This window comes from Nomascus leucogenys, chromosome 5 (genome assembly GCF_006542625.1).
Source record: "Nomascus leucogenys isolate Asia chromosome 5, Asia_NLE_v1, whole genome shotgun sequence".
NCBI lineage: Eukaryota > Metazoa > Chordata > Mammalia > Primates > Hylobatidae > Nomascus > Nomascus leucogenys.
The window spans coordinates 18,496,065-18,510,600 of NC_044385.1; the positions used below are offsets into that span (position 1 = coordinate 18,496,065).

At 53.0% G+C, this 14,536-nt stretch overlaps 1 protein-coding gene across 1 annotated transcript in view; it reads left to right on the top strand.

The window, feature by feature from the left end:
- ABCB10 (ATP binding cassette subfamily B member 10) overlaps positions 1-14,536 on the top strand; it is a 49,126-nt gene that overhangs the window by 10,678 nt on the left and 23,912 nt on the right. The window contains exons 3-5 of the mRNA XM_030812720.1: positions 750-952; positions 12,386-12,520; positions 13,998-14,144. Of these exons, the coding sequence (XP_030668580.1) occupies positions 750-952; positions 12,386-12,520; positions 13,998-14,144 (485 nt within the window). The remainder of the gene's footprint in view (positions 1-749; positions 953-12,385; positions 12,521-13,997; positions 14,145-14,536) is intronic.

Here is a 14,536-nt window from a genome sequence, read left to right on the forward strand (position 1 = left end):
TGCTCTCCATTTATCTCTGTGGATAATTAACCAGTTTTTGCCATTTGAAGGTTCAATACAGGAAAGGGTTTCCAGGGAGGAACAAAGTGAGCTTTTGGAAGTTAATGTAATAAAAGTTCTTTGTAAATAATACCTTAAGAAAATCTCGGCCAAGTGTAGTGGCTCATGCCTGTAATCCTAGCACTTTGGGAGGCTGAGACAGGAGGATTGCTTGAGCTAATGAGTTTGAGACCAGCCTGAGCTACATAGCAAGACTCCGTCTGTACAAAAAATAAAAATAAGTTAGCTGGGTGTAGTGGCAGACATCTATAGTTTCAGCTACCCAGGAGGCTGAGGTGGGAGGATGGCTTGAGCCCACAAGGTTGAGGCTACAGTGAACTGTGATCGTGCCACTTCATTCAAGCCTGGGTGATAGAGCAAGACCCAGTCTCTTAAAAAAATAAAAAAGTAAAAATAAAAAAAGCCTCTGAGTCATGTTATATTTATTTTATTCCTGTATCCTCTCACTAGCACCCACGGTCTGTAGTTAATAAGAGAAAAGTAGTGTTAGTAGTGCATGACAGTTAATGTGCCTGGTTTGGGAAAGTCTCTTTTCCACCCATGGGATACAGTGCAGCAGACACGCTCAGAGGCTGCATTGCTCAGAAGGGTTACAACTCCAGGCCAAGCTGCTGCACAGTAGGTGGCTGCCCCATAATGGTAATGGATGTCTTTACCCCTGGTGAGCCTGTTCCTGTTTGCTTTTGCAGGTCAGCGCATTGTGAATAGGCTGAGAACTTCATTATTCTCCTCCATTCTGAGGCAGGAGGTTGCTTTCTTTGACAAGACTCGCACAGGAGAATTGATTAACCGCCTCTCATCAGACACTGCACTCCTGGGGCGCTCAGTGACTGAAAACCTCTCAGATGGGCTCAGGGCCGGGGCCCAGGCTTCTGTAGGCATCAGTATGATGGTATGTTGGCCTGGTTCCCCTTGGTACCATCCTGCCAGGGCTTGGCTTGCACCAGGCCTCTCAAGTGTGAGATGAGCTCAAGCTGAGCGGTTCGCATCATTCTGTAAGTGCCTAGAGCCAAAAGTGCTGTTGCAGAGGCTGCTGGGATGTGGGGATTGCCTCTGCCTGCATGGCCTCTTGTACCTTCATTTCTCCAGAATGAGTGATTATCTGGAAAATGGACTCTTGTGTTACTGCTGGGTATTCTGAGATGTGTGTATCCAGGGTATTAAGGCAGAAAAGAGTATCAGGTAGAAGGAGCACTGGGTACTACCCTGTGGGTGGCACCAAGCAGTGACTAAATTCCATTCCTCTGTGTGTATAAGTCGAACTGTGCTCTTTTAAGGGGAGAGCTCTTCACTCCCACGGCCTTTTTTCCTTTCCTTAACTGGGTGGCTTGTGCCTATCTTACCTCTTCAACCAGTATTTCTGTTCACCCCAGTGCTGCAGATCAGTAGAGAGGCAATGCAAGCCACATATGTGATTCTAATGTTTTAGAAGCCACATTTAAAAAAGCAAAAAGAAGCCAATGAGATTGATTTTTTTTTTTAATTTTAATTTTTTTAGAGACAGCCTTACTCCATTACCCAGGCTGGAGTACAGTGGCAAGATCATAGCTCACTGCAGTCTTAAACTCCTGGGCTCATGTGATTCTCCCACCTCAGTCTCCCAAGTATCTGGGACTACAGGCACACACCACCAAGTCTGGCTAATTTAAAGAACATATATATGGCCGGGCGCGGTGGCTCACGCTTGTAATCCCAGAACTTTGGGAGGCCGAGGCGGGTGGATCACAAGGTCAGGAGATCGAGACCACGGTGAAACCCCGTCTCTACTAAAAATACAAAAAATTAGCCGGGCGTGGTGGCGGGTGCCTGTAGTCCCAGCTACTCGGAGAGGCTGAGGCAGGAGAATGGCGTGAACCCGGGAGGCGGAGCTTGCAGTGAGCCGAGATCGCCCCACTGCACTCCAGCCTGGGTGACAGCGAGACTCTGTCTCAAAAAAAAAAAAAGAATATATATATATTTTTTGTAGAGGCAGGGGGGTCTCTATGTTGCCCAGGCTGGTCTCAAACTCTTGGCCTCAAGTGATCCTCTTGCCTCAGCCTCCCGAAGTGCTGGGATTACAGGCTTGAGCCACCATACCTGGCTGAGATTAATTTTAATAATGTTTTGTTTAAGCCAGTATAAACAAAATATTGTCATCTCAACATGTAATTAATATCAAAATTATTAATGAGGTATTTTATATTATTTCTTTCATATTATAGTTGACCCTTGAACAATGCAGGGTTGGGACACTGAACCCCACACAGTCAGAAATCAAAGTATAACTTTTGACTCCCCAAAAACTTAACTACTAATAGCCTACTGTTGACCAGAAGCATTACTGATAACATAAATAGTCAATTACCATGTATTTGGTATGTTATATGTGTTATATACTATGTTCTTAGAGTAAGCTAGAGAAAAGAAAGTGTTACTAAGAAAATCATAAGGAAGGTAAAATATATTTATTATTTATTAAGTGGAAGTGGATCATCATAAAAGTTTTTTTTTTTTTTTTTTTTGAGACAGAGTCTTGCACTGTCGTCTGGGCTGGAGTGCAGTGGCGCGATCTTGGCTCACTGCAACCTCCGCCTCCCGGGTTCAAGTGATTCTCCTGCCTCAGCCTCCCAAGTAGCTGGGATTATAGGCGCCAGCCACCGTGCCTCACTAATTTTTTTGTATTTTTAGTAGAGATGGGGTTTCACTATGTTGGGGCCAGGCTGGTCTTGAACTCCTGACCTCGTGATCTGCCTGCCTCGGCCTCCCAAAGTGCTGGGATTGCTGGCGTGAGCCACTGCGCCTGGCTCATCATAAAAGTATTTATCCTCATTGTCTTCACACTGAGTAGACTGAGAGGAGGAAGAAAGGTTGTTCTTGCTGTCTCAGGGGTGGCAGAGATGGAAGAAAATCTATGTATAAGTTGACCCATGCATTTCAAACCAATGTTGTCCAAAGGTCAACTGAATTTCCAAATCTGGTATGTATTCTCTACTTATGGAGCATCTTAATTCGGATGCTAAATTTTCATTGAAAGTACTTGATCTATATTTAGATTTTATAAAATGTACAATTGAAAAAGCAGTTTGACATACTCAAGTTTTCCAGACATACTTAATAGTTTGCCAATAACTGAATGGAGTATAGGCTTTTAAATTTTAATTAAACCTAAATACAATTAAAAAGTCAGTGTCTCAGTCATACCTGCCACATTTCAAGTTTCCAGTAACCATGTAAGGCTATCGTTTTGGGCAGTGCAGTTCTAGACTCGTGGAATAAGAACTGTAAATAATCCTTTCTCACAAGTGGAAAAGCTTGGATTTTGTCCTTTGTGTCCCATGAAGCACTCAGAGAGGAAGGGTGTGTTGACTATTAGATCTGACGTACGGAATGAAAAACAGCTTTGAAATCTCATGATTTTCCAGCTAAGAGAGAAGCAAACCTCTGGAAGAGGACCCTTCCTGCACTAACATGCCATTTTCCAAATATGAATAGTTTTGGGGATCAGGAAGAGTTCAAGCTGGGAAAAATCACTTGGGGTACTTTTTGTAACAAGGAAAGGGAATTCAGTGTAGGTCAGATGAGCAATTCAAAGGGGTCTGTTTGGGATGCCATAATAATACCACAGACTGGCTGGCTGAAACAACAGAAATGTATTTCTCACAATTCTGGAGGTTAGAAGTCCAGGGACAAGGTGCTAGCAAAATAGCTTTATTCTGAGGCCTTTTCTCTTGGCTTGTAGGCAGCTGCCATCTTGCCATGTGCTCACATAGTGGAGAGAGAGTGTGCTCTAGCATGTCTCTTATAAGGACACTAATCCTATTGGATCATGGCCCCACACTTAACAACCTCATTTAACCTTAGTTACTTTCTTAGAGACCCCATCTCCAAATATAGCCATGCTGGGAGTTAAGGCTTCAACATGTGAATTTCAGGGGGAATTTCCATTCAGTCTATAAAAGGGCCTCAGGAAGTGGCTTCACCTAGGATCTTATCTTTGGCTCTAGAGGATCAGAAATGTGACTTTGTTTCTCCTGCACAAACTCATGGACCTGACATAGGGGAAGTCCAGTTATGAGAACCTGATATTGTGTGTGATACTGCCAATTTATTAATTTACATAGTGGGCCTTCCCACCATCAAGTTGTGTTTCTGCTATTCTTTTTTTTTTTTTTTTTTTTTTTTTTTTTGAGACAGGGTCTCACGCCGTTGCCTAGGCTGTAGTGCAGTGGTGTCATCTTGGCTCACTGCAACCTCTGCCTCTCGAGTTCGAGTGATCCTCCCACGTCATCCTCCTGAGTAGCTGGAACTACAGGCGTGCACCACCATGCCCGGCTAATTTTTGTATTTTTTTTTTTTTTATTAATTTTTTTTTGCACACAAAAACAATAATCATTTTCTAAAAATACATACAAACAAAAAGATGCGTATCAAACATATTAGGAAGGTTACACATGGGAAGTCGGGGAATAGAAATGGGGGGTGGGAGTTAAAATAAGGTAGAGAGGGACTTTATGTGGATCAGTGATAATAACTCAATCCTCTATTTGACAAAGAAGAGGGAGAAGGAAGAGGAAGAAAAAGAAAGTGGGATAAAGGATCAGAAAGGGAGGAAAATAGAAAAAATTAGAGTATGACTCCAGGGTAGACCTGTTTTGTTGTCACTGAGTTGGTTGGTTGGTTTGTCTGTTGTATTTTTCATGTTTCGCCAAGTTGGCCAGACTGGTCTCGAACTCATAGCCCGAAGTGATCAACCCGCCTCGCCCCCCAGAGTGCCGGGACCACAGGCGGGAGCCACCACGCCCAGCCCCCACATTGCTTCTGGCCTCCATGGTAGACCTCCCAGACGGAGCGGCCAGGCAGAGGCGCTCCTCACTTCTTCCCAGACACGGGGTGGCCGGGCAGAGGCGCTCCTCACTTCCCAGACGGGGCGGCCAGGCAGAGACGCTCCTCACTTCTTCCCAGACGATAGGTGGCCGGGCAGAGGCGCCCCTCACTTCCCAGACGATAGGTGGCCGGGCAGAGGCGCCCCTCACTTCCCAGACAATGGGTGGCCGGGCAGAGGCGCTCCTCACTTCCCAGACGATGGGTGGCCGGGCAGAGGCGCTCCTCACTTCCCAGACGGGGCGGCCGGGCAGAGGCGCTCCTCACTTCCCAGACGGGGCGGCCGGGCCGAGGCGCTCCTCACTTCCCAGACGGGGCGGCCGGGCCGAGGCGCTCCTCACTTCCCAGACGGGGCGGCCGGGCAGAGGCGCTCCTCACTTCTTCCCGGACAGGGCGGCCGGGCAGAGGCGCTCCTCACTTCTTCCCGGACGGGGCGGCCGGGCAGAGGCGCTCCTCACTTCCCAGACGGGGCGGCCGGGCAGAGGCGCTCCTCACTTCTTCCCGGACGGGGCGGCCGGGCAGAGGCGCTCCTCACTTCTTCCCGGACGGGGCGGCCGGGCAGAGGCGCTCCTCACTTCTTCCCGGACGGGGCGGCCGGGCAGAGGCGCTCCTCACTTCTTCCCGGACGGGGCGGCCGGGCAGAGGCGCTCCTCACTTCTTCCCGGACGGGGCGGCCGGGCAGAGGCGCTCCTCACTTCTTCCCGGACGGGGCGGCCGGGCAGAGGCGCTCCTCACCTCCCAGACGATAGGTGGCCGGGCAGAGGCGCTCCTCATTTCACAGATGGGGCGGCCGGGCAGAGGCGCTCCTCACTTCCCAGACGGTGGGTGGCCGGGCAGAGGCGCTCCTCACTTCCCAGACGGTGGGTGGCCGGGCAGAGGCGCTCCTCACTTCCCAGACAGTGGGTGGCCGGGCAGAGGTTCTCCTCACCTCCCAGACGGGGCAGCTGGGCAGAGGCGCTCCTCACTTCTTCCCGGACGGGGCGGCCGGGCAGAGGCGCTCCTCACTTCCTCCCGGACGGGGCGGCCGCGCAGAGGCGCTCCTCACTTCCTCCCGGACGGGGCGGCCGGGCAGAGGCGCTCCTCACTTCCTCCCGGACGGGGCGGCCGGGCAGAGGCGCTCCTCACTTCCTTCCGGACGGGGCGGCCGGGCAGAGGCGCTCCTCACTTCCTCCCGGACGGGGCGGCCGGGCAGAGGCGCTCCTCACCTCCCAGACAATAGGTGGCCAGGCAGAGGCGCTCCTCACTTCCCAGACGGGGCGGCCGGGCAGAGGCGCTCCTCACTTCCCAGACGATGGGTGGCCGGGCAGAGGCGCTCCTCACTTCCCAGACGGGGCAGCCGGGCAGAGGCGCTCCTCACTTCCCAGACGGGGCGGCCGGGCAGAGGTACCCCTCACCTCTTCCCAGACGGGGCGGCCGGGCAGAGGCACTCCTCACTTCCCAGACGGGGCGGCCGGGCAGAGGCGCTCCTCACTTCCCAGACGGGGCGGCCGGGCAGAGGCGCTCCTCACTTCCCAGACGGGGTGGCCGGGCAGAGGCGCTCCTCACCTCCCAGACGATGGGTGGCTGGGCAGAGGTTCTCCTCACCTCCCAGACTGGGCGGCCGGGCAGAGGCGCTCCTCACTTCTTCCCGGACGGGGCGGCCGGGCAGAGGCGCTCCTCACTTCCTCCCGGACGGGGCGGCCGGGCAGAGGCGCTCCTCACTTCCTCCCGGACGGGGCGGCCGGGCAGAGGCGCTCCTCACTTCCTCCCGGACGGGGCGCCCGGGCAGAGGCGCTCCTCACTTCCTCCCGGACGGGGCGCCCGGGCAGAGGCGCTCCTCACTTCCTCCCGGACGGGGCGGCCGGGCAGAGGCGCTCCTCACTTCCTCCCGGACGGGCGGCCGGGCAGAGGCGCTCCTCACTTCCTCCCGGACGGGGCGGCCGGGCATAGGCGCTCCTCACCTCCCAGACGATAGGTGGCCGGGCAGAGGCGCTCCTCACTTCCCAGACGGGGTGGCGGGCAGAGGCGCTCCTCACTTCCCAGACGATGGGTGGCCGGGCAGAGGTGCTCCTCACTTCCCAGACGATGGGTGGCCGGGCAGAGGCGCTCCTCACTTCCCAGACAATGGGTGGCCGGGCAGAGGTGCTCCTCACTTCCCAGACGGGGCGGCCGGGCAGAGGTACCCCTCACCTCTTCCCAGACGGGGCGGCCGGGGAGAGGCGCTCCTCACTTCTTCCTGGACGGGGCGGCCGGGCAGAGGCGCTCCTCATTTCTTCCTGGACGGGGCGCCCGGGCAGAGGCGCTCCTCACTTCCCAGATGGGGCAGCCGGGCAGAGGCGCTCCTCACTTCTTCCCAGACGATAGGTGGCCGGGCAGAGGCGCCCCTCACTTCCCAGACGATGGGTGCCTGGGCAGAGGCGCTCCTCACTTCCCAGACGGGGCGGCCGGGCAGAGGGGCCCCTCACTTCTTCCCGGACGGGGCGGCCGGGCAGAGGGGCTCCTCCTTTCTTCCTGGACAGGGCAGCCGGGCAGAGGTGCTCCTCACTTCTTCTTGGACGGGGCGGCCGGGCAGAGGCGCTCCTCACTTCTTCCCAGACGATAGGTGGCCGGGCAGAGGCGCCCCTCACTTCCCAGACGATGGGTGCCTGGGCAGAGGCGCTCCTCACTTCCCAGACGGGGCGGCCGGGCAGAGGGGCCCCTCACTTCTTCCCGGACGGGGCGGCCGGGCAGAGGGGCTCCTCCTTTCTTCCTGGACAGGGCAGCCGGGCAGAGGTGCTCCTCACTTCTTCTTGGACGGGGCGGCCGGGCAGAGGCGCTCCTCACTTCCCAGACGGGGCGGCCGGGCAGAGGTGCTCCTCACTTCCCAGACGGGGCGGCCGGGCAGAGGCGCTCCTCACTTCTTCCCAGACGGGGCGGCCAGGCAGAGGCGCTTCTCACTTCCCAGACGGTGGGTGGCCGGGCAGAGGTGCTCCTCACTTCCCAGACGGTGGGTGGCCGGGCAGAGGCGCTCCTCACTTCCCAGACGGTGGGTGGCCGGGCAGAGGCGCTCCTCACTTCCCAGGCGGGGCGGCCGGGCAGAGGCGCTCCTCACTTCCCAGACGATGGGTGGCCAGGCAGAGGCGCTCCTCACTTCCCAGACGGGGCGGCCGGGCAGAGGCGCTCCTCACTTCCCAGACGGGGCGGCCGGGCAGAGGCGCTCCTCACTTCCCAGACGGGGCGGCCGGGCAGAGGCGCTCCTCACTTCCCAGACGGGGCGGCCGGGCAGAGGCACTCCTCACTTCTTCCCGGACGGGGCGGCCGGGCAGAGGCGCTCCTCACTTCTTCCCGGGTGGGGCGGCCGGGGAGAGGCGCTCCTCACTTCTTCCCGGACGGGGCGGCCGGGCAGAGGCGCTCCCCACCTCCCAGACGGGGTGGTGGCCGGGCAGGGGCTCGGGAGGCTGAGGCGGGCAGAGCACTCGGCGTCAGGAGCTGGTGAGCAGCGTGGCCAACGTGGCGACCGCGCGCCTGCAGCCAAACGAGGAGAAGCAGGCAGCGTGGCGCGTGGCGGCAGTCCCAGGCAGTCCGCGGCGCGGGCAGCAGCGAGCTGAGTAGATTGCAGCCTGGGCCACAGAGGGAAAGAAAGAAAAGAAAGAAAGAAAAGAAAGGAAAGGAAAAGAAAAGAAAAGAAAAGGAAAGAAAGAAAGGGAAGAAAGGGAAGAAAGGGAAGGAAGGAAGGAAGGAAGCTAATTTTTGTATTTTTTATAGAGACAGTGTCTCACCATGTTGCCCAGCCCACTGGTTTTGAACTCCTGGGCTCAAGCGATCTGCCCGCCTCAGCCTCCCGAAATGCTAGGATTACAGGCGTGAGCCACCATGCCTAGCCCATTTCTGCTATTCAGAACACTTTGTTATGGTGCCAGGACCCTGTATTAGTCTTCAGAAGGTTTTTCATTAAGTATGGAACCACCGTGAAGGGAGGGGGGTGGTTCTGGGACAGTTCTAGGAGAATCTTGATGGACTGTGCCTGCCCCACACAGAGGACACCTGTCCAGTTGGTTCATTTGACATCAGTTGTGTTCAGGCCCCAGAAGTGTTAGACCTGCCCTGTTGGTCTCATGTCCTGATGGTGACCATCAGAGATATGATTGTGTTCCCCGAGGCTCACCCTAGGTGTCCTGATGGACTTGTCTTCTCTGGGTGGGACATTCCTATACACATCTGTCCTCTGTGAAGGTGCCAACCTCCTTTCTGCCTCAGGGCCTTTTTATGCAATGGCTCTTCCTTCTTGGTGGCGAGGTCTTCTAAGATCGTGTTATATCTGCAGTGATACTTTCTCTCTCTTTTACTTGTTTATTATCTAAGTCTCACCTCTTCTTTCTTGCATGAAAACTCTGTGAGGGTTGGTTATCTCCCAGGTGCCTGGAATAGTGCTTGCACTCAGTAATGTGGGCTTTCAGTAACAACTTGTTGAATGAGTAAATGAATGAGTGAATGATTGGTTGATCCATCCACTTATGTTTCAGTTTGCAGTTTTTCCTTAGTATTATTTAGCCTTGTACTGATTATACTATTTTCTGTGCAAATGAGACATGGTAGATTTTAATAATTTGTCGAAGAGATGCTAGTACTATTGAAAGTACAATCACCCCCTCCTTCCTTCCTTCCTTCCTTCCTTCCTTCCTTCCTTCTCTCTCTCTTCCTTCCTTCCTTCTTCCTTCCTTCTTCCTTCTTCCTTCCTTCTTCTTTCTTTCCTTTCTTTCTTTCTTTCTTCTTTCCCTCTGTGACCCACGCTGCATGTAATCTACTCGGCTCGCTGCTGCCCCGCACCACGGACTGCCTGGGACTGCCAGCGCTCGCCAGCCTCCTTTTTCTCCTTTGGCTGTAGGCGCGGTTTCGCCATGTTGGCCACGCTACTCTCCGGCTCCTGACCCCGAGTGCTCTGCCCGCCTCGGCCTCCCGAAGTGCTGGGACTGCGGGCGGAGTCTCGCTCACTCGGTGCTCCTTGTGGCCCGGGCTGGAGTGCGGTGGCGTGGTCTTGGCTCGCGGCAGCCTCCGCCTCCCAGCCGCCTGCCTTGGCCTACCAGGGTGCTGGGATTGCAGCCCCTGCCCGGCCGCCGCCCCGTCTGGGAGGTGAGGAGCGCCTCTGCCCGGCCGCCCATCGTCTGGGAGGTGAGGAGCGCCTCTGCCCGGCCGCCCATCGTCTGGGAGGTGAGGAGCGCCTCTGCCCGGCCGCCCATCGCCTGGGAGGTGAGGAGCGCCTCTGCCCGGCCGCCCATCGTCTGGGAGGTGAGGAGCGCCTCTGCCCGGCCGCCCATCGTCTGGGAGGTGAGGAGCGCCTCTGCCTGGCCGCACTGTCTGGGAAGGTGAGGAGCGCTCTGCCGGCTGCCCGTCTGGGAGGTGAGGGCGACTCTGCCGGCTGCCCGTCTGGGAAGAAGTGGGAGCGCCTCTGCCCGGCCGCCCCGTCTGGGAGTGGGAGCGCTCTGCCGGCCGCCCGTCTGGGAAGAAGTGAGGAGGCCTCTGCCCGGCCGCCCGTCTGGGAAGGAGGAGCGCCTCTGCCCGCCCCCCGCTGGGAGGAGGAGGTGCGGCCCGCTGGGGTGAGGGCGCCTGCCGGCCACCCATCGTCTGGGAAGTGAGGAGCGCCTCTGCCCGGCGCCCCGTCTGGGAAGAAGTGAGGAATGTCTCTGCCCGGCCACCCGTCCGGGAAGAAATGAGCAACGCGTCTACCCGGTCGCCCCGTCTGGGAAGTGAGGAGCGCCTCTGCCCGGCCGCCCCGTCTGGGAAGAAGTGAGGAGCACCTCTGCCCAGCAGCCCCATCTGGGAAGAAGTGAGGAGTGTCTCTGCCTGGCCGCCGGTCTGGGAAGTGAGGAGCGCCTCTGCCCGACCGCCCCGTCTGGGAAGAAGTGAGGAGCGTCTCTGCCTGGCCGCCCCGTCTGGGAAGTGAGGAGCGCCTCTGCCCGGCCGCCCCGTCTGGGATGTGGGGAGCGCCTCTGCCCGACCGCCCCATCTGGGAGGTATACCACGGAGGCCAGAAGCAATCTGGGGGCTGGACGTGGTGGCTCACGCCTGTGGTCCCAGCACTCTGGGTGGCCGAGGCGGGTTGATCACTTCGGGCTAGGAGTTCGAGACTAGTCTGGCCAACATGGTGAAACATATGAAAAATACAACAGACAAACCAACCAACCAACTCAGTGACAACAAAACAGGTCTATCCTGGAGTCATACTCTAATTTTTTCTATTTTCCTCCCTTTCTGATCCTTTATCCCACTTTCTTTTTCTTCCTCTTCCTTCTCCTTCTTCGTCAAATAGAGGATTGAGTTATTATCACTGATCCATATAAAGTCCCTCTCTCATTTATTTTGATTCCCACTCCCCATTTCTATTCCCCGTCTTCCCATGTGCAACCTTCCTAATATGTTTGTTACGCATCTTTTTGTTTGTATGTATTTTTAGAAAATGTTTATTGTTTTTGTGTGCAAAAAAAATTAATAAAAAAAAAAAAGTACAATCACCAACTTGCAAGGTTGACAGGAAAACCCTCTGTTACTTCTAGAAGTTAGGTTATTCTTTCAGCAATTCCAATTGCTAGAAGCTTCTCAGTATGTTGAGCCCAGATCCATCCTGCTGACTTCAGTCCACTGAGCCACGAAAGCAGCTCTAATTCTTCTTCGACTTGTTAGTTGTGTCCTCCAAGTCCTCTGTTGGCTGTTTGTCATGCAATATGCAGGTGTTTTTTTTTTTTTTTTTGAGACGGAGTTTTGCTCTTGTTGCCCAGGCTGGAGTGCAGTGGCTCAATCTTGGCTCACTGCAACCTCCACCTCCCGAGTTCAAGCGATTCTCCTGCCTCAGCCTCCCGAGTAGCTGGGATTACAGGCATGCGCCCCAACACCTGGCTAATTTTTGTATTTTTAGTAGAGATGGGGTTTCACCACGTTGGTCAGGCTGGTCTCAAACTCCTGACCTCAGGTTATCCGCCCGCCTTGGCCTCCCAAAGTGCTGAGATTACAGGCGTGAGACACCGCACCTCACCCGATGTGGGGTTTTTTGGTGACTTCACCATCTTGGTCATTTTGATGGGACGTGTTGCTCTGGTTGTTCAGTGCCTGCAGGTGGTTCAGACCTGAATACACAACTCCTGAGGTGGTCTGGAGTGTGGAGCAGAATGGGCCTCTGCCAAACTCCCATCCTGTCTCTTCCCACTCTGTTGTTAAACAGCATGGTCTGATCTAGTATTGGCCTGAGGATTCTTTCTTCAGCAATTGCTTCTCACATTTCTTCTATGTGGCATGCTGAATATTTATGGGGTTTTGTGAAGAATAAAGATGTCTGAAAAATTCCACCAAAACAGGATATAACAACTTGGGGACAGTACCTTCAAGTCTGCTATTAATTTAAACACACTCACACACACACAGACACACCCACACACACACTCCCCTGTCGTAGGTAATGAGAATGTCTTGCCACGCTATGTAACAAACACCTCTCAATTTTTTTTGTTTTTGACAGTTTTTTGTCTCACCTAATCTGGCCACCTTTGTTTTGAGCGTGGTGCCTCCAGTGTCAATCATTGCTGTAATTTATGGGCGGTATCTACGGAAACTGACCAAAGTCACCCAGGATTCCCTGGCACAAGCCACTCAGGTAAAGGCCCCTTCCTATCCGCGTGGTTTCCAGCAGAATGGGGTCACAGCCAGGATCCTAGAGGGCAGATCCTAAGGGATGTGCTTAGGTTTTTCAATAAAGTGCCTTCCTTTCCTTTCATTAGAAATTACCCCAAGATCCCAGAAACTTAAACTACTCTGTTTTCTAGACTAGATTTCTACCCATATCTCAAAGTAGATCCAACTTGACTAAACATTTTGTGGGGTCCTTACTTGTTGCTATCACTATTTCTTTTCGTCCTTTTTTTTTTTTTTTTTTTTTTTTTTTTTGAGACAAGGTACATGAGAAAAGTTTTTTCATGCACTCTAGGCTGGAGTGCAGTGGTACAATCACAGCTCAGTGAAGCTTTAACCTCCCAGGCTCGAGTGATCCTCCCACCTCAGCCTCCTCAGTAGCTGGGACTATAGCCACATGCCACCATGCCCACTAATGTTTAAAACTTTTTGTAGAGACAGGGTCTTACTGTGTTGCCCAGGCTGGTTTCAAATTCTTGGGCTCAAGTGATCCTCCCACCTCGGCCTCCCGGAGTGCTAGGATTACAGGCATGAACCACCATACCTAGCCACTATCACTATTTGTTATAGGACAAAACGGTTAATCAGATTTTGAAAATAGTTACTAGATAACACTGTGTTTCATTAATTTAATAAATCAAGCTTTGCAGTGCTGTGCAACGTTATCTTTTCAAAAATTAAAAATGGCCAGGCGCGGTGGCTCATGCCTATAATCCCAGCACCTTGGGAGGCCAAGGCGGGTGGGTCACCTGAGGTCAGGAGTTTGAGACCAGCCTGGCCAACATGGTGAAACCTTGTTTCTACTAAAAATACAAAAATTAGCTGGGCGTGCTGGTTCATGCCTGTAATCCCAGCTACTTGGGAGGCTGAGACAGGAGAATCACTTGAACCCTGGAGGTGGAGGTTGCAGTGAGCTGAGATTGCGCCATTGCACTCCAGCCTGGGTGACAAGCGTGAAACTCCATTCCAAAAGAAAAAAGAAAAATAACCATTATACTTTCATGTTACAAAAACCATGCATGTTTATTGTTGAAAAATTTGAAAATATAAAGAGAGAAAACAAAAACACACATAATCCCGTCTTTTAGAATTAACACTATTAACATTTTGGAGTCTGTCTTTTTCTCTGCATAAAAATGCATTTCTGCATCTACGTGTACTCCTATTTTTCTGCCTATATGTTTTTCTGATACATTTAGGTATAGATTTTTTTTCCCCAAAACTAGGATTGCTTTGTATACTCTGCTTTGTCACTCTTTTTTGACTTAGTCACGTATCAAGAGTGGCTTTCCATTGATAGTGTCTTTTGTGGCGTTCTCACTTCTTACTATCACTATTTCTTTTCTTTTAATAACAAAATGAGAACCACATTTTATTTTTGCTTCTAGAAGCTCTTGAAATATGACCCTTCTCCTCCTGAAATGTATTTATTATTCTGCCAGCTAGCTGAGGAACGTATTGGAAATGTAAGAACTGTTCGAGCTTTTGGGAAAGAAATGACTGAAATAGAGAAATATGCCAGCAAAGTGGACCATGTAATGCAGTTAGCAAGGAAAGAGGCATTTGCTCGGGCTGGCTTCTTTGGAGCAGTAAGTAGATCATTTTGGAAAAAGTGAAAGTGGCAAATGTTAGAATGGTGAGAGTTTTATTCTGTGGTGCTCAGCATAAGTAGAAAATAATTTTAATTTTTAAAATTTTAGTCTTAATTTCAAGGCCGAGAATGACTTTCTTTAAAATATTTTTGTGAAAAAGGAAGAAACAAGTAAATGTCCTTAGAGAAAAGTCAGTGCATGGTGTGATCGGGCACTGATTCTTTGCGCGGTGCAGGGCAGCGGCATCAGCTTTGCCTGAGCACTGGTCTGCCTCACCAAGACTCAGCTCCACCCCAGATCTGCTGGGTAGGAAACTGGGGCCAGCAATCTGTTTAACAGGCCTTCCAGGTCATTCTGATGCCAGCAAAGTCTGAGGATTAACCAAAATT